The following is a 24,010-nucleotide window of genomic DNA, read 5'->3' on the forward strand; positions in this document are numbered from 1 at the left end:
ACAGTCTCCAGTCTCTGCTCTGGTCCCTGCCTTAAATGGTTCATTTCCTCTTTCTCTCTGTGCCTCTCCACTCTCTCTCTTTTCTCATCTGTTTTACCTGTGATCATTCTCCCACATTTAAGCAGGTCTACAGCCTATTATTCCCCACCAGATCACTTTTCAGGACTCTGATTTGCTGTCTGACCTTCTGTGATCGGCCATGACTGATAAGCCCTTTGGATTTTTGTGAGTCTCTGCTCTGAACCGGAACTGTTTCTGTCTTGCTCAGACGTTGGTAATGGGATTCTGGATTTTGGATTGTCTGCTAACCCTCGGACTGACTCCCTGGATTTTCACCTGCTTTGTTTTACGTTTCTGGATATTTTGTGATTGCTTTACCCCCGGTCTCCGCAGTTATTTATTTGTTAGTTGAGTCCTCATTGAGCATTATCTGACTGACTCAGTGACGATTAAAGGTAATTTTACAAGTTATCTCAATCGTTTTCATTTTACCTCTAAATATGAATTGTGATATGCTTATGTAAACATATAGTAAGCATGGTTCCTTTGCATAGTTTTACATACTTGACAGGTTTCAGAGTTTGCATAGGCACCACTAGACCAGACACCGTATAAAAGCAATCCTAGCTCAAACTGTGAGAGAGAACAATGACGCTGACAAAGGTGAGAAATCTTATCCTTTGATTTGGTTCCTCTTGTAATGTAACATGACACAGAAAAAACCTGTCTGAGGTAGCTTTTAAAGTCTTTTAAACAACAGTTGGTAATTTTAGATGAACAAATGTATCTAAATTTACTAATATGATAGAAAACCTGAGTCAGAACTGTAACACGACACGGCTTTGCAGGGAACTGAACTCAAAAAGAAAACTGATGTTAATGCTGATTCATGAAAATCGAACTACAGCACTGATGATGCTTTTGGATTCGACCCAGTTCCCTCAAATGTATTTTACTAAACAACAAGTGGAAGACAAACATGTTATGTATTTGTCTGTAGCCACGAGATAAAAGAGAAGCCCCCCTCAAGAGGTTATTGGCTTTATCTTGGCAAACAGACTGTGTGTGTGTCATGAATTTTTAACTATTGGACTGAGGACATTTTTACAAAGTGAAGACATTTTAGCTGGTCCTCACAATTAATAGGGTGTTTAACAAGCAACGGGGTTAAGACTACTGCCATACAAAGGTGTGTGTGTGTGTGTGTGTGTGTGTGTGTGTGTGTGTGTATTGGTTTCTACTGTTTCTGAAAAAAAGACTGGTTATATCAGTCTCCGTGGCCACGCCTCACAGAAACTCATTTCACTCACCTTGGAGGAGGCCTGTGTTTTTCAGTATTTTCAGAGGAGGAAACCACTCTTTAAACAAGCTGAACAACTCAAGGTAAAGTTTGAGGTTTGACTTAATAGTGATATATTAAAGTTTCCTTTATTTTATCAGTGGACATATAAATGTAATTTTTGAATCTGTTATCTGAGCAACAAAATGTGGAGATTTATTTTAGAAATGTGAAACAAAGGCCAAAAAAAACAATTAAGTGCAGATGAGGCAAAAAAAAAAAAAAAAAAATTGGGGGGGTAAGTGATTATTTTAGTTAAGTAAATGGATTGAGATTTTTTAAATTTACTATAACTTCTTCTACATTTCTTCTACTATAAACGTATGGCAATAGTTGGTGTTTCTGTATCAATTAATCTGATCTTTTTGTAGATTAAACTCCAGAGATCAGATCTGTGGAAGAAGAAAGTAATGAACTGTTTAAAAGGTGCTAGTCAATGACTAGAATTTGACTTTTAAAATGAAAATTAGCAGACAAACAGTACGTTGTCAAAGTGGTCTTAGATAAAATACATGTCAGTGAGCTGGTGCCTCTGTAAATAGCTCAAATGTTGGACAATCTATTTGCTCTTACTTCACATCGTCATCGTCAAACTAGTTGACACTAGTTTACTAAAAAAGATCTAAACTCTCTGACAGTAAGAGGCCAGAGGATATTTAACAATTTAGCAGACACTTTTATTGTACGTTCTTACAAGGTACAAGTCAAAGGTAGGGTAAGAGTAAGGAGGTCTTGCCTGATGACTCCTACTGGAGGTAGGCCACAGCCAGGATTTGAACCCCTGTGATGGTAACACTACACTATCAAGCTGACAGTGACTTTAGTGGACCCTGAACTTTACTTCGAGTTCCACCATGTTGACATTTATAACTTTTGTGAAGTAAATCACTCATATTTGTTTGGGGATGAATAACGAAAACAGCTCAGTAATACCTTAACTATACATTTAGCACTATCGTAGTGCTATGTCACATTTTTAATTTGTCCTGGTTTCAGTAATTTTGTTTGTAAAAATTAAAACATTCATGACAATCTCAGCTTACTTTAGTGGTAATTATTAAAATATTTGCATGCTCGCACACTAAATGGTGACTAAGAAGATGGTTATTCAAAGCACTGTACTACCAGCTGCTGCCATAGCTGTGGACTCTTTATTTAGTTTCTTACTATTTGTATGTCTTACTTTACTATGTGGAAAATCGCCGTACTTTGTGGACTATGTGGTATACCACTGAGGAAATAATGTGGAGTGAGACCTGAGAGTAATGTGAGAGATGTGATGAATGTAAACAGACAAGTTCTTTCTGTCATCAACTGTATTTCACACTTACTGAATAATTTTTCACACACTGTTTTAATTCTTACTAACAGTTAACTGCCAAAAAACAAAACTCCCAGGTGAAAATGAATCAGATGAACCTTGGGAATGGACCAGGACACGCGCTACCTAAACCTCTGAAGAGGGAGCAGTGGTCCAGCAGGGTGGAGTTCATCCTGGCAGTAGCTGGACACATTGTTGGGCTGGGAAATGTCTGGAGGTTTCCATACCTTTGCTACAAAAATGGAGGAGGTAAATCCTTGTTGTTATGGCCATATAAACATCAAAGCTAGTACCAAAAAAAAGAAGAAAGAAAAAAAAAGTTTTTGTTCGTGACCTGCAAGTATTACTGATTACAATTTTATGACTTTTATTTTTTCATTATTTGTGCGCACATGTGTATGTAAAATTCTTTTGAAATAAAAAAAAGATTTTCATTTTTATTTCAAAGGGGCTTTCTTCATTCCTTACGTTTTGTTTCTGTTCACCTGTGGCATCCCACTCTTCTTCCTGGAGACATCATTGGGCCAGTACACGAGTCAGGGTGGAATAACGTGTTGGAAAAAAATCTGCCCTCTTTTTGAAGGTAAATCTTTACAATATTGGTCATTTATTTTGTTTTACCAGCCATAGGAATAAAAAATACATTAAAAATAACATACTTTAAGGACAGAAATAGTGCACAGAAGATGCAGGTTTGTGTTTCTCATAAAACTGCTGAAAAGTCATTATTTATTAAATCACTTTTCTGATGCTGATCTTTTGTCTTTAAACCCACTGTTCATCTAATCAGCCCTCAACAGCCACACAGCAACAACTGGTGAACTCAGAGGAGAATTGAGCAACTAAAGGGTTAAATGCGTCTCTTACTTTGTCATACTGCCAATTCCTCTGTGTTAATTATGCCATATTGCACTCAAAGACATATTTGAAATTACTGAGTCAGTTTGCTCAACCATGACGTCCTTTGCTCTCTTTTACTTTGCTATTTCTACACTACATACAATCACTTTAATGCATCCATTTAGATTCCTATGTGGTCTTTTAAATATTGATGATACTGAACTGTCACACGTGTAGGGACATTAATAATGTTTATCGTTGTTGTTTTACAGTTTGACATCACTGTCTCTCTACAGGCTTAGGTTATGGAAGCCAGGTGGTAGTGTTGTACACCGGTGTGTATTACATCATCATACTGGCTTGGGCGTTTCTCTACCTCTTTTCATCGTTCAGGTCTGACCTTCCATGGGTGAGTTGTCACAACAGCTGGAACACAGGTAGGAAACCTGGACTTTATTTTCCATCCATGATACATACAACTGTGTATTGTGCTTTCCGTTTTTGTTTAATCTTATTTTTTCACCCTGTAAGATGCCTGCTTTGAGTATGGGCACAATCAAACATCCCCTCTGGATGGAAACAGCACATCTTCAGTTGTAGAGTTTTGGGAGTGAGTATCATGAATGAAATCATTATTTAGATCTTCTGTTTTTCTTGTATTTAATTGAATAAACTTTAAAACAGGAGGAGAATCTTGGGTCTGTCCAGTGGAATTGACAAAATGGGAAACATTCGCTGGGACTTGGCCCTTTGTTTACTCCTTGCCTGGATAATATGTTATTTCTGTATCTGGAATGGAGTGAAGACCACAGGAAAGGTACAGAATAATAATGGCTGATTTATTTAAAACCCTGTTATTAAGATAGCTAATCTGAAAAAGTGACACGAGTTTTCTCTTTCTTAGGTGGTTTACTTCACTGCCACGTTTCCATATCTAATGTTGATGGTGTTGCTTGTTCGTGGTCTCACATTACCTGGTGCCAGAGATGGAATTATGTTCTACCTCTACCCAGACCCATCCCGGCTTACTGATCCAGAGGTAGTATGCTAATATTTTGTTTTGCCAGATACTGGTATGGGATGTATCAGTTAAAATGTAAATTTAGGGGTACATGAGAGTCAGAGCGTTAATCCTGTGAATGTCTGTACAAAATGTGTTCAGCTACTCACTAGGTGTTGTCAGCGTTAATATTTGCTGGCAGACATTTTCAACCTTTCATTTGGCCAGTTTTAAATGTTCACATGTTGTCATGAGTGATGTATTGTAGGGATGGATTTAAAAGACACATTCTGAGAAAGCATCTTGCAGACACCTTCAGTGTGAGCATTTGATGCTGATTGTCAGATACTAATGTTTCCTCAGTGGTAGAAATCAGAGGTACATAAACTAATCATTTCTAGCGGTCCTGCATCTTTACAAATCCCAACTGAGCACGGACTCATTGAAATTCCTCAGGTGTGGATGGATGCTGGCAGCCAAATTTTCTATTCCTACGGCGTTTGTACAGGTGTCCTGACATCTTTAGGAAGTTACAACAAGTACAACAACAACTGCTACAGGTTTGTCACTGCCCTCTCCAAAGTTTTATTCAAGCTCCTTACTGCTACTCACAGAGTCAATTTTCTCAATTTCCCACCCCCAGAGACTGTGTTTACCTGTGTCTGCTCAATAGTTTCACCAGCTTTGTTGCTGGCTTTGCCATCTTCTCTGTGCTTGGCTTCATGGCAAAGGAGCAAAATGTGGATATATCGATGGTGGCTGAATCAGGTATGGAAGGTTAATACAAACCTAGAGTGAGACTTTTTAAATTGTTTAATCATTTTAATTTGGAAATGGAGGATTTCTTTGAGCATTTTTGTTTATGTCATTTTGCAGGTCCAGGGTTAGCATTCATTGCTTATCCTCGCGCTGTGGCTTTAATGCCACTACCTCAGCTCTGGGCTATTTTCTTCTTCATTATGCTAATTTTCCTTGGATTAGACAGTGAGGTATGATAACAAATCTGTTATATAATTGATTCAGAACAAAGTTCTTTTAAACATTTCTTTTAAAATAATACAAAAAACCTGTTTCATTACCACAGTTTGTATATCAAGAGGCACTGGTCACAACCATCTCTGACATATACCCGTCAGTCTTTAAAAACAACTGTCGTCGTAAACTCCTTCTTCTTGCTATTAATGCCGGAAGTTTCTTTGTTGGCCTTTTGATGGTTACTGAGGTGAGTGGTTTATGATTGATTAATGATCAAGTGACACTTTATTTACAGTGAATAGCTTATAGCATTGTAATTATTTTTGGTTAAGTGTACTTTAGGCAAAAAAAAAAAACAAGCAATAAAAGAAATAAACTGGAATTGTATCTATGAAGAGACTTTAACCCCCCCAAAGAGTGACAACTACGAGATCACACAACTGTCAAATATAAGCATGTTTTTGTGCTATGCATGGTATACAATGTAGATTCAGGAAAGTATGATATACAAACACAGAGCGCAGATTATTCAGCAACACTGTGAATTTTTAATGAAGGATTTTGTTCTTACTTGCAGGGTGGCCTTTATATTTTCCAGTTGTTTGACTACTATGCCTGCAGTGGGATGACACTCCTACTTTTTGCAATTCTTCAGTCTGTGTGTATCGGGTGGGTCTATGGTAAGGAAACCTGTTAACTTGATAAGAACTGCTGCAGCTGCCGTTTGATCCTCTTTCATAAACTGTAGTTGCATAGCCAAGTACCTGTGAAGATTCTTAAACATACAGGCAGACGTGAAGACATTTCACTTTTATTTGAAAGGCTTCATCAGTTATGATTGAATATTATATTGCTATACTGTAAACCTGCTGCACCAGTCAGTCAGAAATGTTGAATCCTTTCTGACACCTTTGTATTGTTGGTGTGATGACGGTGTGATAAAGCCATAAAAGTTTAAGAGTCCCTGGTTTAAAACCACAAAACTATTTTAACCACTGCACAGTTTCTTATTTTTATTTTTTAGAAACACTAATTTTAATGAAATAATTTTTCACACAGGTGATAGTGTTACTGTCTAAGAGTTTATTTGCAACATATTAACTACTTATTTTCTTCAGGTGCTGATCGGCACTACGATAACATACACGACATGATTGGATATCGACCGTGGCCTTTTATGAAATACTGTTGGCAGTACTTCACACCAGCTATCTGTACTGTAAGTATTAGAAATGTAGGCATGTTTACTTTGTAACTTTTCTTTATGTTTCACTAAATAATAACTTCCAGAGAGATAACAATGAAAAGAAGATAAGAATCATTAGTCGCCCAAAGCCGGTTACTTACTTTAAAGTTAATGTTTTGGGAATAATGAGCTGTTTGGTTTTGACAAATAATCCTCAGCCTAAAAATAATATTATACAATAGAGCTCAATGAAATATAGATTATCAACACACATAGATAACATAATGATAAGGTCAGCAATAGTTTACTGAGGGTGGTTGATGGATCAAAAGAAGCAAACAATGTTGGCAATTAAGCTCCAGCAATAGTGAAAACAGCTGATGAGGCTGTTGTTTAGACTGCACTATATCATTGTACTGATATATTATACTGTATGCTCAGCAGACAATCCGGTCACTAAGCACCAGAGTCTCAGTTACAATTTTAAGTTTTAAAAAATACAAAAATACAAACAAACAAAAAATAAAAAAATGCACAACAGCCAATTGACTCAGCTATCTAATGTGTAATGCAAAGTAGTAATCTCACCATTGGAGTAAGACCACATCTTCTCTCTCTGCTCGTGTTTCTTTTAGTGCACATTCCTCTTCTCTTTGGTGAAATACACCCCACTCAAATTCAGCAACACTTACGAATACCCCTGGTGGGGTTACACCATCGGTGGAGTCCTTACTCTGTCGTCAACGCTCATGGTTCCTCTGTGGATGCTGTATGCTGTGATTGTCACTCCGGGAGCACTGAGACAGGTACAGCCATCTGTTGTTACGGTAGCAATCAGAAACACCCAACCAGTCAGCAGCCTAGACACACGTAGAAAAGACCATGACTTTGTAAGTAAGGCAGATTTTATACCATATAATTAATCAGAAAAACAGTTGCAGACATTGTAAACAACTATTGTAGCTGGAAACTGCTGTTTTTCAAATGTATATTTACATAAAAGTATGGAGGCCTATCATCAGCAAACATTATTAGTACGTTATGTTTGGTAATTCAAATGTATTAATTTTAAAATAGACCTGATCATTAGAAAAAGCCTTTTGCAATGATCAGCTTATCAGGTGAAGACAAAAAACTAATAAACAAAACAAACATTCTCTGTGGACCTTGAGACTCTAGAAGAATATCAAACTAGTTCCTCTTTTGCTTCTGTCAGGAGCTTACGAGAGATAAACTGTTTTGTCACCCAATCTGTCACCCAATTTGCAGAAATGACTGGTGTTTAAATCTTTTCTTCTTCCTTCTTTCTTTCTCTGTACAGTAGCTGCATTTAAACACATAACAAAATGAATGTTAAGCTTTTGCTCTCTTTTTCCTCACAGAGACTGAAAATTCTGAGCTCACCTGTAAAAGATTTACCGACTGCAACATTAAAGAAAGCATCAAATAATGAAGCATTTCAGACGTTCACAGGCTTATACACACTGCGCACAACAGAAAAATCATAAAACCGAGACAACAGACTTCAGAGATCATTGATTATTTGAATTACAAAAACAAGTAAGCTATAACGGTAACATTAAAACTGAGATCTAAGCAGTCAAAACAGAAAAACTGTCCTCCAAGATGTTGCAGTGTTTGTAGCATCATATTATCTTGCAGATTGTATAAATACTGTGTAAACATGTGGCTTTTATATTGTTTATTTGTTAAACTATATTTGTGATTTAGATTTTTGCTGTAATAATTACTCTAAAGTATGCATTATTTAATTGTGTTGTTACAGGGGATTTGTTAGAAAAATGTTACCTTTTACTTTTCTGCTTCTCATTAGACTGCAAAACTTGAAGTGACTCTTGTGAGCATGCCTTTGTCCTTTTGTCCACCTGAATTCTTATCTTAGGGAGTCAGACAGAATGTTTCAGCATAAAATTCACTTAAAAGAAACTAACTGCAATTACAATGCCACAACTGCCAGTTGTTACTCCAGAAATCATCTACCTCCTATTTGGCAGCTCATATAACAATGTTTTATAGTAATGTTATTTTATGTAACATACTTATTACGTTGTTATAGGCTATGCTTTGGTATATATTCTATATATTTGTTCATGTGGTACCAAAAGTCACATGACGTATTTCCAAAAATTGTAGTGTTCAATTTATTAAATTGAAAATACACAGTCAGTGACCTTGATATTATTTGTTTGGGATTTTTTTTGGTTAACACTTAATGCAATATATGTTGATGTAGTTAATCAGTAATATAATGTGTTTCCCTGACTTCCTGTTAGAGCCTCAACAGACTTATCCCTCACTGGAGTGTGGTAAGTACTTGTATAGCTGTGAAGCAGAAGCTAATCCCAATTAACTGTTGTTTACGTGTGACTTCACACGGCACAGGCACCCTTTTGATCTAGGCTTAGATTTCCTTGCTGCCTTAGACTTATGAGTAACTCCAAGCTTCTGTAGAAATCTGATTTAGTACCAGATGCCCCACAGAAACAAATCGCCACTTTACACTAACCTTTCAACCCTCACTAAAACTGGTTGGATGTAAGAATAATAGCAGTTGTTGCATTAAAGTATTTTTTCTCATTTTTCCTTTTTGTGTTTTTCATTATTAATTACTGCAACAAATGTTTTTTTTTAAATTATTATTTCTAATGCCAATGCTGTACATTTCAATAATATAATTCAGAATATTTTTTGCAATCTTACTCACCTGTTGGAGTATACGATATAAAACATATTTCAGTGCATTGTTATTTTTTGTATAAACAGAAAATGGAACTGTAGCTGTGATTTATGCATTCATCTTCAATGCATTTGAATTACATTATATCTGTCTTAAATATACATTTTATTGAATTGAATAAATATAAGGAACTTAACAAGGAGCTAACATTAAAATGTATTGTATTGATGAGGTTCCTATAAGTGTGCACCAAATGGGAACATTTTGCCATAGGAACGTAGAGGGGACTAATGTGACTACATACACTGACCTTTAGTCCCTGCCCTCAAAGACAACCTGACCTGAGGTAACTATAAGTGAATTGAAGGAGACAGGCTTCACCTCTGATGTGTGCCATGACTCCCAGACAACCTACTAAACACTTTGCAATTATGAACAAGGTGTGAATCCAATTAGTGAAAGTTGAAGATTTGAAGGGGCCAAACCCTCTGGTTTAACAGCTTGCTAGTGACAATTTTGGATGCTGTAAGCAGGTAAGCAGATAAACACAAGCTCCTTGGTCTGGAAATCTTGCTTGTGGGAATTGGCTCACTTAAGAAAGCCTGTAACAGATGGTTTCCTGTTTGTAAACAGGCATGATTGTATTATCATGTGACACTACACAGATTGCTTTTTCATCTAATCTCAACATATTGAATGTTTAATTAAAAAGAAACACAAGTTGATCAGCAGCAATTGTAGATCAAAAATCAGTTCAATCACGCTAAACCACTAAATCACAATAAATACATAATCAAATACGTACAGGTTAGTAGTTAATAAGCATAGGACTGTTTCTAATAAGAAACTGCTACCAGTCTCCAAACACAATGGAAAATGACCTAAGCAAATTAGGTACGTTAGGTGTGTCCAACCTGGTGCAAGTGTGAATTGGGCCTCATCTTTTTGGGGATTCATGAAAGGGCATCATGATAAATAGGAGATTTAAAAGTCCTTAATTTAATTCAGTTTTCTATGCACCTCGTGTTTGTAGCTCACATACCCTCTTATCATACTGAAATAAAAATGGAAGCGCATAAATACAAGGGATTTTGTGTCAGACCTGACAAGAAATGTTGTATCTGTGTAAATGAATGAATAACTTTTTATAATAAAGCGTAAAGAAAATTTGACATCTGTGTTTCACCATTCTGTTTATTAACTGTTTGAAATTTCTGCTTTAATACAAATTTTCCAAGAAAGAGGCCACAGAAATGAAACAAACAGACAAACACACACAAAAAAGAATGAATTTGTCAGTGGAAATGTGATTCACGAATTCACATTTAACTGTTCTGGCAGAAGTCACATAGGCAGAAATCAAATGTGACTCACTTGCGCACCTGAATACTTTGGGCCCAGGTCCCAACAACAGGTCAGTCATATGTACATGTATCTTATTCTCCTCCTTCCTGCTTACTCACATTGAGGCCAGGAAGACTTACAGCACTCATGTGCCTCTATCACTGGTCTTGTCCAGTTTAATTAACCAGATCTAGCTTTATCACAGTAATTTTTTCGTCCCAGATCTTTTCTCTCTCTACTGTCCACTTCTCAAAATCCAGTTCAATGTAAATACATCTGCTGTTTCTTATTAGGGCCACAAATTTACATGTACATTTAGTTATTTGGCAGATGTTTTAATCTTTAATAAAAAGTGACTTGCAAATGGGGTACACAGCAAGCAAAATATCTAAAGCAAGGAGGAGAACTATTAAGTAAAGTGTTCTAGAAAGAGCTGCATTATAAGTTTTTGCAATTAGTTTTTATGATTTGGTGTTTGAAAAGAACTTGTCATGACAACATATTTTCATGCATGCCTTTATTTAACTATTAAGAATCTAATTTTATATACAATGTGCGCAAGCCAACTTCAGCATATGACAAAAACAGAATTTTACACTGTATATAGTTGCCATTTGGAAAACATAGTACAAAATATGTATTCATCAATGTTGAAAAAAGGAAACGTTGCATTATTGTCTTGTTATGTAGATTCAGTGGTGCCCAAGGAAACACTTCAGTGATATCTTTAGCTCTGGTTTCAGCTGAAGTCAACGTGAGCACCCACAAACCTGTGATGACAGATCTTATCTGCACTGACTTCAACATATCGACATGATAAACAGTGTAAAACATCCTTGAAACAAAAGGTGAGAAAATGCAGCTTATTTGTGTTTGTTCCTGGAGTCCTGTGTCATTGCTCAAGAGTTTAGACATTCCTGAACTTCACTCAGTCCACATCAAAGGTTGAGACATTAAAAAAATGTCCACATTTAAGTGAGAATATCTCTGTATTTAAGAGACAGAGGACACTTCAGTCTTGCTGGCAGAAACTGAGCTCTCATCCTCCACCATGCCTCCCATGCCGACGGTGCTCAGCATGCAGTTACGGAACTGAAAAAGAGTCAGCCAAACATTAATATAACAACTATGTAAAGTGCATCATGGTTAGTTAAATACTGAAACATAAATTTAATGTACACCAACCTGTTTGTTCATCAGCACATAGATAATAGGATTGTAAAGAGCTGAGCTCTTTGCGAAGAAGGCAGGGATGGCTGCTGTCAGTGCAGTAAAAGCGGCTCCTTTGTTCATGAAGATCCAACCACTGAAAGTGGCATATGGTGTCCAAGCCACCAGGAAGCCAAGGACCATCAGGATGCACATTCGTGTCACTTCTCTCTGTGCCTTCTGGGTGGACTCTGACTCCTGCTGCTGGGCAGCAGCCTGAAGGGTTTGAGACCAAAAAATAGACATTTAACATTCACAGCAGAAAGTGTTTAGAAGAACTTATCAAAATAAAGTAATATAAACTCAACTTACAGCTTTGACTGTCAACACAAGGCTTCCATAAGAGAAGAAAATAATGAAGACAGGAGCGAAGAAGTGGACAACAAACATGTAGATGACATATGATTCATTGTTGTAGCCTGGAGCCAGAGTGTAGTAGTCAGGTCCACATGAGCACTGCATTCCCTCAGGAAGGTACCTGTGAAAAGAACCATAATGAGACATGTGTTAGTCAAGCTTCGGCTGTACAGTGTTTACCATCCTCAGGACTACGCATTTACACTGTTACTGCCTTTAACCTAAATGTTTTCAGTGGTTTACAGTTTTTTCAAATATCAACAGTCACATTTTACAGATTTAAAGTCATATTTACTTGTTTAGACACAAATTACCTGGACCAGCCAAAAAGTGGAGGTGCTGCACATGATAAAGCCATGATCCAGGTGAAAATGACCCCAGCTCCTGCATGAGTTCCAGTGAACCTGAAGCTTCCCATGGGTTTGCAGACAACAATGTATCTCTCAATAGCCAGGACCACCAGAGACCAGAGAGCAACTTCACCTACAGAAAGAAAAATATATTTCTCAGGTTAACTGCAGTTTTTGAATTTCAAGACCTACGTTAAGCATCTTTCATTCATTGTAAGGTTTTACAAATGGCTTTTAGATCAGTGGTCATGCAAGTAGAACTCTTTAATGATAATCTAATTGAGTTGTCTTTATACCTCCAAGTGTAGCCATGAATCCCTCAATTGCACAAGCAGTGGGTCCAAGAATGAAGTAGCCGTTAAAAGCAGATGTGATGGTGATGGTGAATCCGAAGCAGCACATGATGAGTCCGGCCACAGCCAGGTTGACCAGGATGTAGTTCAGAGGTTGTCGGAGTTTCTTGTTCTTTGCTGTTACAAATAATGTCAAAGCGTTGATGGGGGTTCCAGTGCAGATCAGGAAGAACATGTAGAAAGCTAAAAGCTTAAACATGATAGGATCTACTAAATAATACTGTTGATATTCAAAAGGACTTCTAACAATCCCAGTCCTGTTGGACATGGGAATGTAGAAGTTCTTTCCCTCTGTGCCATTGGGCTCAAATCCTCTATCCCACGCCATCTTTGCCAGTTCCTTCTTCTGTTGAGTTACTCGCCAAAAGAACCCAACAGTGCTGATGGACAGATACGAGAAGCAGCACGCTGATTTTTATACCTCACTATTAGCTCTGTCATCTGAAATAGGATTACAGGATTGTGAGGTAACACAAAAGTCAAAAGAGGTCAGTCATCAATCTTAACACCAGATAGACAAGCAAAGCCTAAACTAATTTGCTCCACTTTCGAGGTCTAGAGGAATCCTCTAAATCCTGATTAAAGAGCAGGAATTAAGTTCAGTCGACAGCTTTTAAAACTGTATCTAAAGTAACCTTATTATAGTCAGGAAGATCAACCATGTACTGTAGTAGAATGCAGGTATATATATATTTATTTTCAACATACAATAACTAAGAAAAGTAGAAGATGTAGTAGATCATAAATATTAGCATGGTCAACTTTAAATACAAGCAAGCACACATGTATGTCTGTTCTGAAATGAGCTGTATGTTCTGCGAAAAGGAGACAGTTTGCTTTCATTAGTCTGGTAAAAAGTATTTCTGCGCTAATTTCAATGATATGCAAAGAAAAACTTCCATAGTTGTTTTTCTTGTTAATTATGGATTATGTTAAATTATTCTGTCCTATACTTTTAGGCCAGAGCAGCTCTGCAACACATATAGAGACACTGTGACACTGTAGGTGTCATTATCCTGATTGGATTGACCTCAGTGTCTCACCTGCAGTAGTTTGGCTGTGATGTGGCAAAAGCTTACTGTCAAAGGTCGGGAAAAAAAGGGCTGCAGACTTATTCAATTAGTTATCTGCCCTAAGCCACAGCAACACTACAGTGGCAAGAAAAAGTATGTGAACCCCACAGTTCCACCCCTGCACTGTGAATGTTTACATGTTATGTTCAATAAAAACATGAAAACATATAATGTTTGTGTACTATTATTTTAAGCAGACTGTGTTTTTGTATTGTTGTGACTTAGATGAAGATCAGAGCAATTTTTATGACCAATTCATGCAAAACTTCACGTAATCCCAAAGAGGGCCCATACTTTTTCTTGCCACTGTAAATTTTATTCTTGGAATACAATTATTTATGAATTAACAAAAGCTATTGCTGACATTTGTACATTGCCTATAAGTTTAACCATGAGCAGTGTAATGATTTTTCAAATCTATTCAATTCAGACCTTGAGGTTTTCTTTTTTTCCACCTGACAAACAGCTCATGCTACACTCCTACAGTATATAACGCTGTGTTAGTCTTCTAATATGAAGACTTCACCTAAAACCATGGGGCTCATCCCATTGGTGACAAGAACAGTCAGGTTACAGTTGCACCAAGTTTACACACACATTGACATATTAAGCTTTAAAATCCTACATTGTGGGCCTGTGCCTTGATTGTTTGTGGGTTGTTCCTGAAAGCCAGTGTGACTTCTTCTGTATCGTAGCAAAGTGACTACACCTCCTAATAACTGCACTGACTTCTTTCAGTTTTCTTAATGTATTGTGTGTTGGTCGGTCCAATGAGTGCTGTGAATTCATGACCGCTAATAGGACATTGAGAGGCTTGGACTTAAAAAAAGCATTTGAAAAACTTTGAGAACCGGATGATTTATAATAAATATCGGTTAATGATGAGTATACGTAAACCCACAAAGGCATTTTTAAATTGAGTGACAAGAAAGCTCGAGACTGCAAAAGACTACATTGTGCATGTGCAGTACATAGTACAGTAGCTGAATAAAAGGTTTATTTTATTTATTTCTTTAATTTCCTTTCATTAGATATTGTAAGGAGGCTACATTTTGCACTTAATACTTGTTACTGTATATTTAAAGTTGAATGTAAGATTTATGCTGGATGTCCATTTTATATTCTCCTTCATTAAGGAAAACTTCAAATCTAAAGTATATAAATATTAATTCAATCTGAGATAATGAAGATTTTTTTTTTCTTTTTCCAGTCCAATATCTTATATGTGTTTCACCATGCCATGCAGTGACCTTTGTCTGTTTCTGTGCCATTGCTACAGAGGAGACTTTTGAGTTGCGATTACACAGGACACGCATGGTGTGTGACCTGTGGGACTGTGATCTGCTCACCACCTGCTGGAATCCACTGACCTGGTGCTCAGCACAGTGAGGGTGTTATAGGTTTTGGACAACCTGAGAGAGAATGCACGGTTGTAAACCTATTCAGGAAACATGTGTTGGAACACATCACAGTGTGTTATTCTCAGGTGGGTGGGTTTTGGGCATAAAGTAGTGCATAAATAAAAATATAGTGATATGTTCATCTATAACTGTAGATTTTGGTTTTATCACCTATTGGTTAAAGTTGAAACACAGATTTTAAAAATATTTTAAACTTTAGAATTTAACTTCATGTATTTCATTAGATTTGAAGATAATTTCAAACAATATTTTTTAATTTAATAATTTAAACAACAACAACTTTAATCACTAATCAGTTTGTTTTTTCTTGAAGGATAAGATTGAAGTTTAGCCTCCAAGGGTTCAAGATTCAGAATCCATGAACTTTTATCTGCAACATGGTGTTGAAAGACTGAGCCTTTGTGAACAACACAGTCAATAAGTGCCACTAGAGTTTCCCAATTTGTTGTCCCAGTAGACGCAGCAGCCCATCAAAATATTCAATAATCTTCTACAACTTTCTGTGCACTTATATATAAAAAATAAAACATAAAATTACTTGCACTTCATGAAACAAAACATTTCTTCCTATGAACTAGCACTTTGGTTTAAAGTTATTCTCCTCGGCTTAGATACAGTATTTTGCTTGCCCTGTAGCTCACTTGTAAGTCCCTTTGGATAAAAGCATTTGGCAAATTATTAATATAATTGTAAATATAAATGAACATGTCAAGTGAGAGGACAGATGAAATTGTGAAAGCTTGCTGTTTGAACAATTAAACCATAACTTTTAATTTCTTTTCAGAAAACACAAACAGAAAGTATTTTTAATTTAACTTTACTTTTATTATAATAAAATGAGGGGAATTTCTAGCTCAAATATGTTTTGTTAACACTGTTAAATCTACTGTGGGAACCATTTAGACGGCAAACAATCGCTTGTGTACTATTACCTGGTGTCATCTTACATCACTCTCTAGTGGCTACAGTCACTAAATGTAACATTACACCTGGAGTGTACCATGTTAAAAAGTTTTAGAAAATGCCCTCATGTAGGAATGACCTTCCTGCTAAAGTTGAATGGACTGTGGCATATATGCAAATAAAAAAGTATTCGTTTTTTTTTTTTTTTTTATTAAGTAAAATAATTAAACCAGTAGAATCCTCTGTTGGAAAGTTCCCAGGTGATAAGATAAGTGGGTGCTGCCCCCTGCTGGTGTGTACACAGAATTGTGGATAATGTTACATCTTACATGAACTTTCTCTGGGTGTCAGGTACTGACATTTTGGAGATTAACACAGTTCTTAATTCTCTACTGTAAAACATAAATGTATAATAATACATTTAAATAAAATCTTTGAATGAGCCTCTTAACCACATATAAAAATAAATAAATAAATATCCCAACATAGAGGTCACTCCACTTACATACATGATCTACTTTAAAGTTATAAACAAATTTATTGTTAATTTCCCATACTATTTCATGTCTCATCTGAAAACTAAGACATAAAATATAAATTTATTTTAGTTAAAAGTAAGAAACAAAACATGGTAGTCATAGAAATATATGTTGCACAAGAAATTATTATACAGAAAATACAGTCTGAAGGTTCTTTGACCAGATGTGTCTTATATCATACGTACTATTAACAGCAGTGGCTGTTGCACTTTGAGTTACAGTTGCAGCAGCTGCTGAAACTGCGACATCCATGCATGGTCTCTAGGTTGAGGAGATGATTTGTTGGGGCCGCAGGTCCTGAGTCCATGGATCAAACAGAACATATTCATCTCACTTCAAAATAATGCATTACTTTTAGCTTGTTATAATTCTTTAATAATTCATTATTTGTTTTCCTTGTGCATGCATCATACCAAACCTTTATTACAAAAGTTAAAATGTCTAAAACTAATACCAGACAGGTATGTGTGGTGTGTGAGTAAAGAGAAGGACAGCAAAGTCATCCGGTGGCAGGGAGAACTTCACTTCAATGCACATCTCAGATTTTAACTCTAACTATACAGTTTTATGTGTGCAGTAATTATTAAAATACAGTGTTACAAAGATACAGTCATTAATACAGAGAATGCTAAGTGCGTCAGTAACACATCAACACAACTAATGTATGCTGTTTAGAATTATTAATGTACCAAACATTTAAAATTAAATTGAATTAAAAAATTCTGATGGTCATTGGTAGATCTTATCCAAGCAATAATGAAAAAATACAAAACATATCATATAGTTCATGCAGTAGCTCAGTAAAGATTAGCATGGAAGCTTCAGCAGGACTCGTTTCCTCTTCCAGGCCTGTTAACAGAAATATATCCAGTGCAACCACAAGTTTGTTATTAAGATCTGTCTATGCAGCTCTTTTCTCATCCAAGCAATTAGAACAAAGAGTCTAATGTCTCTGCCGGCCCCCTGACAGAGACACTAAGCGCATGCAGGTGTCCAGAGCAGGCTCTCTGAAGAAAATTACAGTGTGTGTACCCCCAGCATGACAATTAGGGTCAGGTTATCAGCAGGAAATAAAGGGCTACATCACGAGATAGTTGGCCTATCGGGTATAGAAGAAGTGTGTATTTATATATAATTAATCCCCTCTGACCTGTAACATGTTATAGACTGGTGTGTAACAGTTATCGTGTGGAACATGAAACAATCGTGACTTTTATTTACAAATGCAGTACAATAGGGAGCATGGCTCATACTGTGGTGATACAGACATTTTCACTTCTTTATACTGTACATACCTGCAGGGGGCAGCACCAGCTTAAAGCAACAGTGGATCCTCCTCCGCTGATTTGTTTTTACTTTTAATTTAATTTGCTTCCAAGCTACACAAATGATGCCATTTTTTTCCACATGAGCAAAATTTTTTCAGTAATTTCCTTTTTTTTTTTTTTTTACACGTGTACATTATCAGAAAAACACACATAGGGTTAGGGTTAGCCACACTTTAACCACTAGGGAGTGATATAACTGCAGAGCCTAATGTAAAATGAGAACGACACTGCACATTCATATAATGTGCATGGATCTCAAAGGTTTGTGCTTTGTACTGTAGAGGCATGAAATTAAGGTCAAATTAAGAACGTGATGCAAAACATGACCTCATATTGTCAACATAGATTGTGACATATAGGACATATACTGTATATCTGTGAGGTTTATTATTCACAATCAAAACCATTTTCAGGCACAAGTCCAACAGTACAGTGATGATATTATGCAGAACATCATCCAGGAATATAGTGAAATCATCCCAGACACACACCCAAACACACACACGAGCACTGTGGCAATCAGTGTCTTCTCCTAGGTCACTTTGACACTTGGACTGGAGGAGCTAGGAACTGAACCACTGACCCTGAAATTGAAGAACAACCTGCTCTACTTCCTACCTGTGCAGTACATTTTGTAAACTCAGAGATCCAGTCCAACAGATAAATGATTCATCTAGAGTCCATGTAGGAGGGCAAACTGAGCAGATGATGGGTGAATTGAAGTAGTGAAAATCAGCAGGTAGGTAACTTAGAAAGAAATCTGGGAAACAGGCAAACAGGATAAGTTCTGCAAAGCTCTGAGGATATAGGTAAAACAATCTGGCTGTTGGCTCATATCATGAGTTGCAATGAGTACAGATGGAAGCCAGGTGTGTGTGGGTGGAGAAGGATGGCTAAGAAGCAGGGGCAGGAAAACTGACAATGGGATTGCAGGTGGGAGGGGCAGATGAGGGTTAGGGTGCAATGTAACAGCTGATACAACTTAATATATCAAGTTTATCAAACTTGTTTTATCAGGTTCAGACAACTTAACTCAGATAGTTTTAACATATATTTTCAAAACTCATTAAACAGCATTTAGCTTTGTAAGATGTATGTAATAAATGTTAAAAAACTATTTAATATAACTTTATTCAACTTATTTCAGGCAGCTGACACTTTCAAAACAACAAAGGAAATTAAGTTTCTAAGTTGAATGAATCAATTGTATATGTTCCAGTTAGCCAGAAGCATCTATTGTAAAAATAAAAAACTGCTAAAAATCTAAGCTCATGACTAAGTGTAATTTGAAATATGGTCATGAAGTATTATGATGAATGAGAGTGAGACATACAGTATCTGCGTCCACTCATTGATTTGACATTTGACGGTTTATGAGAACTTTCCTCTACTGCTTAACAACTATAATGCATTTATTTTAATGCATTGATTTAAATTATATCTGACAAACAAAATGTATATTTCCACCCATACTTTCATGACAATACAGTTGACTGCCCTTCAGAAAGTGTTGTCTTAGCAGACGATGTGGCTCTGTAGCCCTATAGAAAGAGACAAAGTCACGCCTCATTGAACTCATTCGTCATATTTAACTAGTGAACGAACACCTAAGACTGTATAAGTTCTCCTGCTTTGAGAGTAGCTTGTAATTCCCTTTTTTCTGTGTTCAAGATTGTTTTTTTTTTCAATGAGTTTACTAGTAGGCACGTCCTCCCAAGCTGTGCACTGCCTCTAACGAACGACTAGGCTTTGACCAAACCTCACAACATGGATTATTGGGTCAGTGGTTTGCTACCAGTGATCAGTGGATTGCACTCATGTAGGTCAGCTTAATCAAGAATAATTTATTTAGAATCGGATTTCCGGCACACAGCAAGTACTTGTTTACTTGTTTAGTAATTGTTCCTATGTTAACAGTGTTATAGAGGCAGACAGCATGGCTTAAAACATGTACTGTAAGATATTAAACTTGGTTTTACCTGCACTGGAGAGAAAAACAAATAATGTCATAGCTATAACAGAGCGTTATTTTAATGCAGGGTGTAAAACTTAAGTGAATCTACATTTTATTATGATTAATTATGAAAAGCAATATAGAGTAGAGTGTGAAGTACAACATCCAATAAGAAGTTTTTATTGAGAGATGAAGACAATAAGTCAGTAAAATGTTAAGGATCAAAATATCAACATAGAAATACTCATGATAGCCCTTTACTTTATTACATTGTTAAACACAGTGTTACTTTTAATCGAGTTTTAATCAGGTTTAATCAAATTGGCATACTATTGATGTACTTAGGCTACTTTACCTATTTGCTTTTCTGCTGTTCGTAGTCTAGTTTAATTAATTACACTTTCTTTTTTTATAGACAGCGCCTGCAACAAATTAGTGAAATTAGATTTCGAGTCCCCGTTTTAATTTGTTGGGTGATAAGGCAGGCAAGAAATGCACCTTAGTTACTTTAAGCATATTAAAGTTCAAAGGTATTATTTATATTTTTTGTGTGTACTTTTGTTCATCTTAACATTTTTGTAGCCTATAAATACTTTGTGTTATGGATCTGCCCATTTCTTAGACCTTTGTTTCTTTGTTTTGTTGTTTAAATAACTTTGTATACTTTCAGTAATTGCATACCAGCAGGCTCTCTGAATTAATAATAATAGTAATAAAAATAAATACTGTTTTAACATATTTATGTTGCAAGAAGGCCAGTAACCCTTTACATACAGAGACCAAGCACAGTCTTACATTAAAAATGAAATAGCCTCTATTTCAAGCATTCTGCAATGAATTATCTACTCTATGTATGTATAACTTTTTCCTTGTCCTAGTAATCAGTTTGTTTATAATAACCGTCCTTTGGATAATGTCTTGAAAGCTGTTGACAGAGCTTAATTCCTGTTTTCAATCGTAATTAAGAGGATTAATCTGGAGCTGGAAAGCAGAGCAAATTACTCTGGGTCCTGGCCTCTCTATCCGGTGTTAAGATTACTTTTTACTTTTACCTTCTGTGATACCTCACAATCCTGTAATCCTATTTTGAGAATTTGGCAACAGTGTTAGTGAAGAGGTATAAAAATCATTCTGCGTGGGTCTAACGCTCTTGTCCATCAACACTGTTGATTTCTTTTAAAGGAGAAACTCAACAGGAGAAGGAACTTGCAAAGATGGCGTGGGATAAAGGAATTGAGCCCAATGGCACAGAGGGAAAGAACTTCTACATTCCCATGTCCAACAGGACTGGGATTGTTAGAAGTCCTTTTGAATATCAACAATATTATATGGCAGATCCTATCATGTTCAAGCTTTTAGCTCTCTACATGTTCTTCCTGATCTGCACTGGAACCCCCCTCAACGGTCTGACATTATTTGTAACAGCTCAGAACAAGAAACTCCGACAACCTCTGAACTACATCCTGGTCAACCTGGCTGTGGCCGGACTCATCATGTGCTGCTTCGGATTCACCATCACCATCACATCCGCTGTCAATGGCTATTTCATTCTTGGAGCCACTGCCTGCACTTTTGAAGGATTCTTGGCCACACTCGGAGGTATAAAGACAACTGTGTTCAAGCAGTTAGAATTGCGTGATGTGAATGTCGTTCGTAAAATCTGACAATGAATGAAATACACCACACATAAATTTTAAAACTCATGTTAGTACAGAAACAAATTTCAGGTTAACTGTCCTCTGTGTAGGTCAGGTTTCTCTCTGGTCTCTGGTGGTCCTGGCTATTGAGAGATACGTTGTTGTCTGCAAACCCATGGGAAGCTTTAAGTTCAGTGGAACTCATGCAGGAGCTGGGGTCATTTTCACCTGGATCATGGCTTTATCATGTGCAGCACCTCCACTTTTTGGCTGGTCCAGGTAATTTGTGTTTCAATCTGTTCAATTTTACTTACAAATTTCAGTTACAGTAATTATGACTTGAAATATTTAAAATGTGACAGTTAAGATTTTAAAACTCTGATAAAAAAAACCTAATAAAACATTCAGGGTTAAGACAGTGACAGTATAAAAGCACTGTATATGATGCAAAAATTCTCTCACAGGTACCTTCCTGAGGGTCTGCAGTGCTCATGTGGACCTGACTACTACACTCTGGCTCCAGGCTACAACAATGAATCATATGTTATGTACATGTTTGTTGTCCACTTCTTCACTCCTGTCTTCATCATTTTCTTCACTTATGGAAGCCTTGTGTTGACAGTCAAAGCTGTAAGTTTAGTTAATGTTACTTTATTTTGATAAGTTCTTCTAAAAAGTCTCTGCTGTGAATGTTAAATATCTATCTTTTGGTCTCAAATCCTTCAGGCTGCTGCCCAGCAGCAGGAGTCAGAGTCCACCCAGAAGGCACAGAGAGAAGTGACACGAATGTGCGTCCTGATGGTCCTTGGCTTCCTGGTGGCTTGGACACCATATGCCACTTTCAGTGCTTGGATCTTCATGAACAAAGGAGCCGCCTTCTCCCCCCTGACAGCAGCCATCCCTGCCTTCTTTGCAAAGAGCTCAGCTCTTTACAATCCTATTATCTATGTGCTGATGAACAAACAGGTTGGTGTACATTCATCTTATTTTTCAGCATTTGAACTCACCATGCTTGTTACTTTAACATCTTGTACCTGTTTTCAGTTCCGCAACTGCATGCTGAGCACCGTCGGTATGGGAGGCATGGTGGAGGATGAGAGTTCAGTTTCTACCAGCAAGACTGAAGTGTCCTCTGTCTCTTAAATACAGTTTTTTTCATATATATGGACATTTTTCAATCTACCGTGTCTTTGATCTCAATGTAGACTGAGTGAAGTTCAGGGATGTCTGAAAGACTTGAGCAGTGATAAAAGGCCCCCAACAGTATGAACAGCATTTTCTCACCTTTTATTGAAGGAAGTTGGAAAGTGTTTTTCATGTCAATGTGAATTTGAATTCAGTGCAAACAGGATCTGTAAGGACTATTATGTGGGAGCTCACCAGCACACATATCAGTAAAATATTCGACCTGTTGCACCATTAAATATACTTAACATTGTCAAGCAACACCACAATGCAACAATACTTCTTTTTTTACACATCATGTCATATTTTTGTCACTTGCTGGAGTTGGTCAACATGAATTTTAAACATTGTATATATAAAAATTAGATTAATAAATGCATGCATAAAACTGAGCTATCACTGGCTTTATTACTGACTGAGGTGTACTAATGAGAAACAGCAGGTTTCCACACAACAAAGACATTTTTCAACAGTTTTACAGAGATTTCCTGATGCTCAAGCTCTCTGTTTCAGCCTGTCCTAATACATGCTTCTGCATCATGTGTGTCTTGTCTGTAGAGGGTGCCACCTCCTATAAGAGGTACTTCAGGTTCAGGGTGACATCAGGATAATCTGATCATGACAGTGTTGAGAAAAAACGAGCTTGGAAAAGCTAGATCTGGCTAATCCAAATTAACAAGAACAAGATCAGGGATAAGAACACGGCCAGATGACATCAGGATTACCTGAACATTGGTGGTGCTGAGACGAAAAGGAGTGTGGGAAAGCTAGATCAGGTTAATCCAATTCAACAAGAACAAGAGCAGGGATAACACGACACAGTTGCAAACCGTCTTGACCGTAGCTAACCCTAACCCAGAAGGTAAGAAGAGAAGGAACGTGTGTTGGTTGAGGACAAGCACATTTCTGACTTTGTGACTTTGAGAGAACAGAAAATATTTACAATTAATATATATCAAAATAGAAATGAATATTTACCTTCTTGGCTCGCAGCAAGA

At 36.8% G+C, this 24,010-nt stretch overlaps 3 protein-coding genes across 3 annotated transcripts; 2 read left to right on the plus strand and 1 right to left on the minus strand.

The window, feature by feature from the left end:
- The first annotated feature begins 648 nt into the window (after positions 1-648).
- LOC113153438 (sodium- and chloride-dependent GABA transporter 2-like) lies at positions 649-9,208 on the plus strand. The gene is made up of 16 exons (XM_026347066.1): positions 649-663; positions 1,294-1,383; positions 2,711-2,909; positions 3,109-3,243; positions 3,797-3,937; positions 4,032-4,110; positions 4,185-4,317; positions 4,405-4,539; positions 4,957-5,060; positions 5,144-5,268; positions 5,377-5,489; positions 5,585-5,722; positions 6,053-6,155; positions 6,594-6,694; positions 7,297-7,467; positions 8,044-9,208. The coding sequence occupies exons 1-16, from the start codon at positions 649-651 to the stop codon at positions 8,167-8,169; spliced, it is 1,908 nt and encodes a 635-aa protein (XP_026202851.1). The 3' UTR covers positions 8,170-9,208.
- A 2,488-nt stretch (positions 9,209-11,696) lies between these two features.
- On the minus strand, positions 11,697-13,300 carry LOC113153882 (green-sensitive opsin-like). The gene is made up of 5 exons (XM_026347755.1): positions 12,916-13,300; positions 12,584-12,752; positions 12,225-12,390; positions 11,889-12,128; positions 11,697-11,795 (listed from the first exon to the last, which is right to left on the minus strand). The coding sequence occupies exons 1-5, from the start codon at positions 13,298-13,300 to the stop codon at positions 11,697-11,699; spliced, it is 1,059 nt and encodes a 352-aa protein (XP_026203540.1).
- Positions 13,301-21,404: 8,104 nt separating this feature from the next.
- LOC113154539 (green-sensitive opsin-like) lies at positions 21,405-22,970 on the plus strand. Its single transcript, XM_026348802.1, has 5 exons — positions 21,405-21,789; positions 21,938-22,106; positions 22,292-22,457; positions 22,554-22,793; positions 22,872-22,970. Exons 1-5 carry the CDS (start codon positions 21,405-21,407, stop codon positions 22,968-22,970), a joined length of 1,059 nt encoding a protein of 352 aa, XP_026204587.1.
- Positions 22,971-24,010: the final 1,040 nt, after the last annotated feature.

The sequence above is a fragment of the Anabas testudineus genome, chromosome 5 (assembly GCF_900324465.2).
Source record: "Anabas testudineus chromosome 5, fAnaTes1.2, whole genome shotgun sequence".
Lineage (NCBI taxonomy): Eukaryota > Metazoa > Chordata > Actinopteri > Anabantiformes > Anabantidae > Anabas > Anabas testudineus.

What these genes read in the sequence shown, in the direction of transcription:
- LOC113153882 (XM_026347755.1), bottom strand. Translation starts at nt 13,300, where the DNA reads ATGGCGTGGGATAGAGGATTTGAGCCCAATGGCACAGAGGGAAAGAAC. An exon ending in TTGTGTTGACAGTCAAAGCT is followed by an intron (nt 12,129 to 12,224) that starts GTAAGTTGAGTT and finishes CAAACCCTTCAG; the next exon opens with GCTGCTGCCCAGCAGCAGGA. An exon ending in ATGTGCTGATGAACAAACAG is followed by an intron (nt 11,796 to 11,888) that starts GTTGGTGTACAT and finishes ACTCTTTTTCAG; the next exon opens with TTCCGTAACTGCATGCTGAG.
- LOC113154539 (XM_026348802.1), top strand. Translation starts at nt 21,405, where the DNA reads ATGGCGTGGGATAAAGGAATTGAGCCCAATGGCACAGAGGGAAAGAAC. An exon ending in ATTCTTGGCCACACTCGGAG is followed by an intron (nt 21,790 to 21,937) that starts GTATAAAGACAA and finishes TCCTCTGTGTAG; the next exon opens with GTCAGGTTTCTCTCTGGTCT. An exon ending in ATGTGCTGATGAACAAACAG is followed by an intron (nt 22,794 to 22,871) that starts GTTGGTGTACAT and finishes ACCTGTTTTCAG; the next exon opens with TTCCGCAACTGCATGCTGAG.
- LOC113153438 (XM_026347066.1), top strand. An exon ending in GAGTGAAGACCACAGGAAAG is followed by an intron (nt 4,318 to 4,404) that starts GTACAGAATAAT and finishes TCTCTTTCTTAG; the next exon opens with GTGGTTTACTTCACTGCCAC. An exon ending in CTCCGGGAGCACTGAGACAG is followed by an intron (nt 7,468 to 8,043) that starts GTACAGCCATCT and finishes TTTTCCTCACAG; the next exon opens with AGACTGAAAATTCTGAGCTC.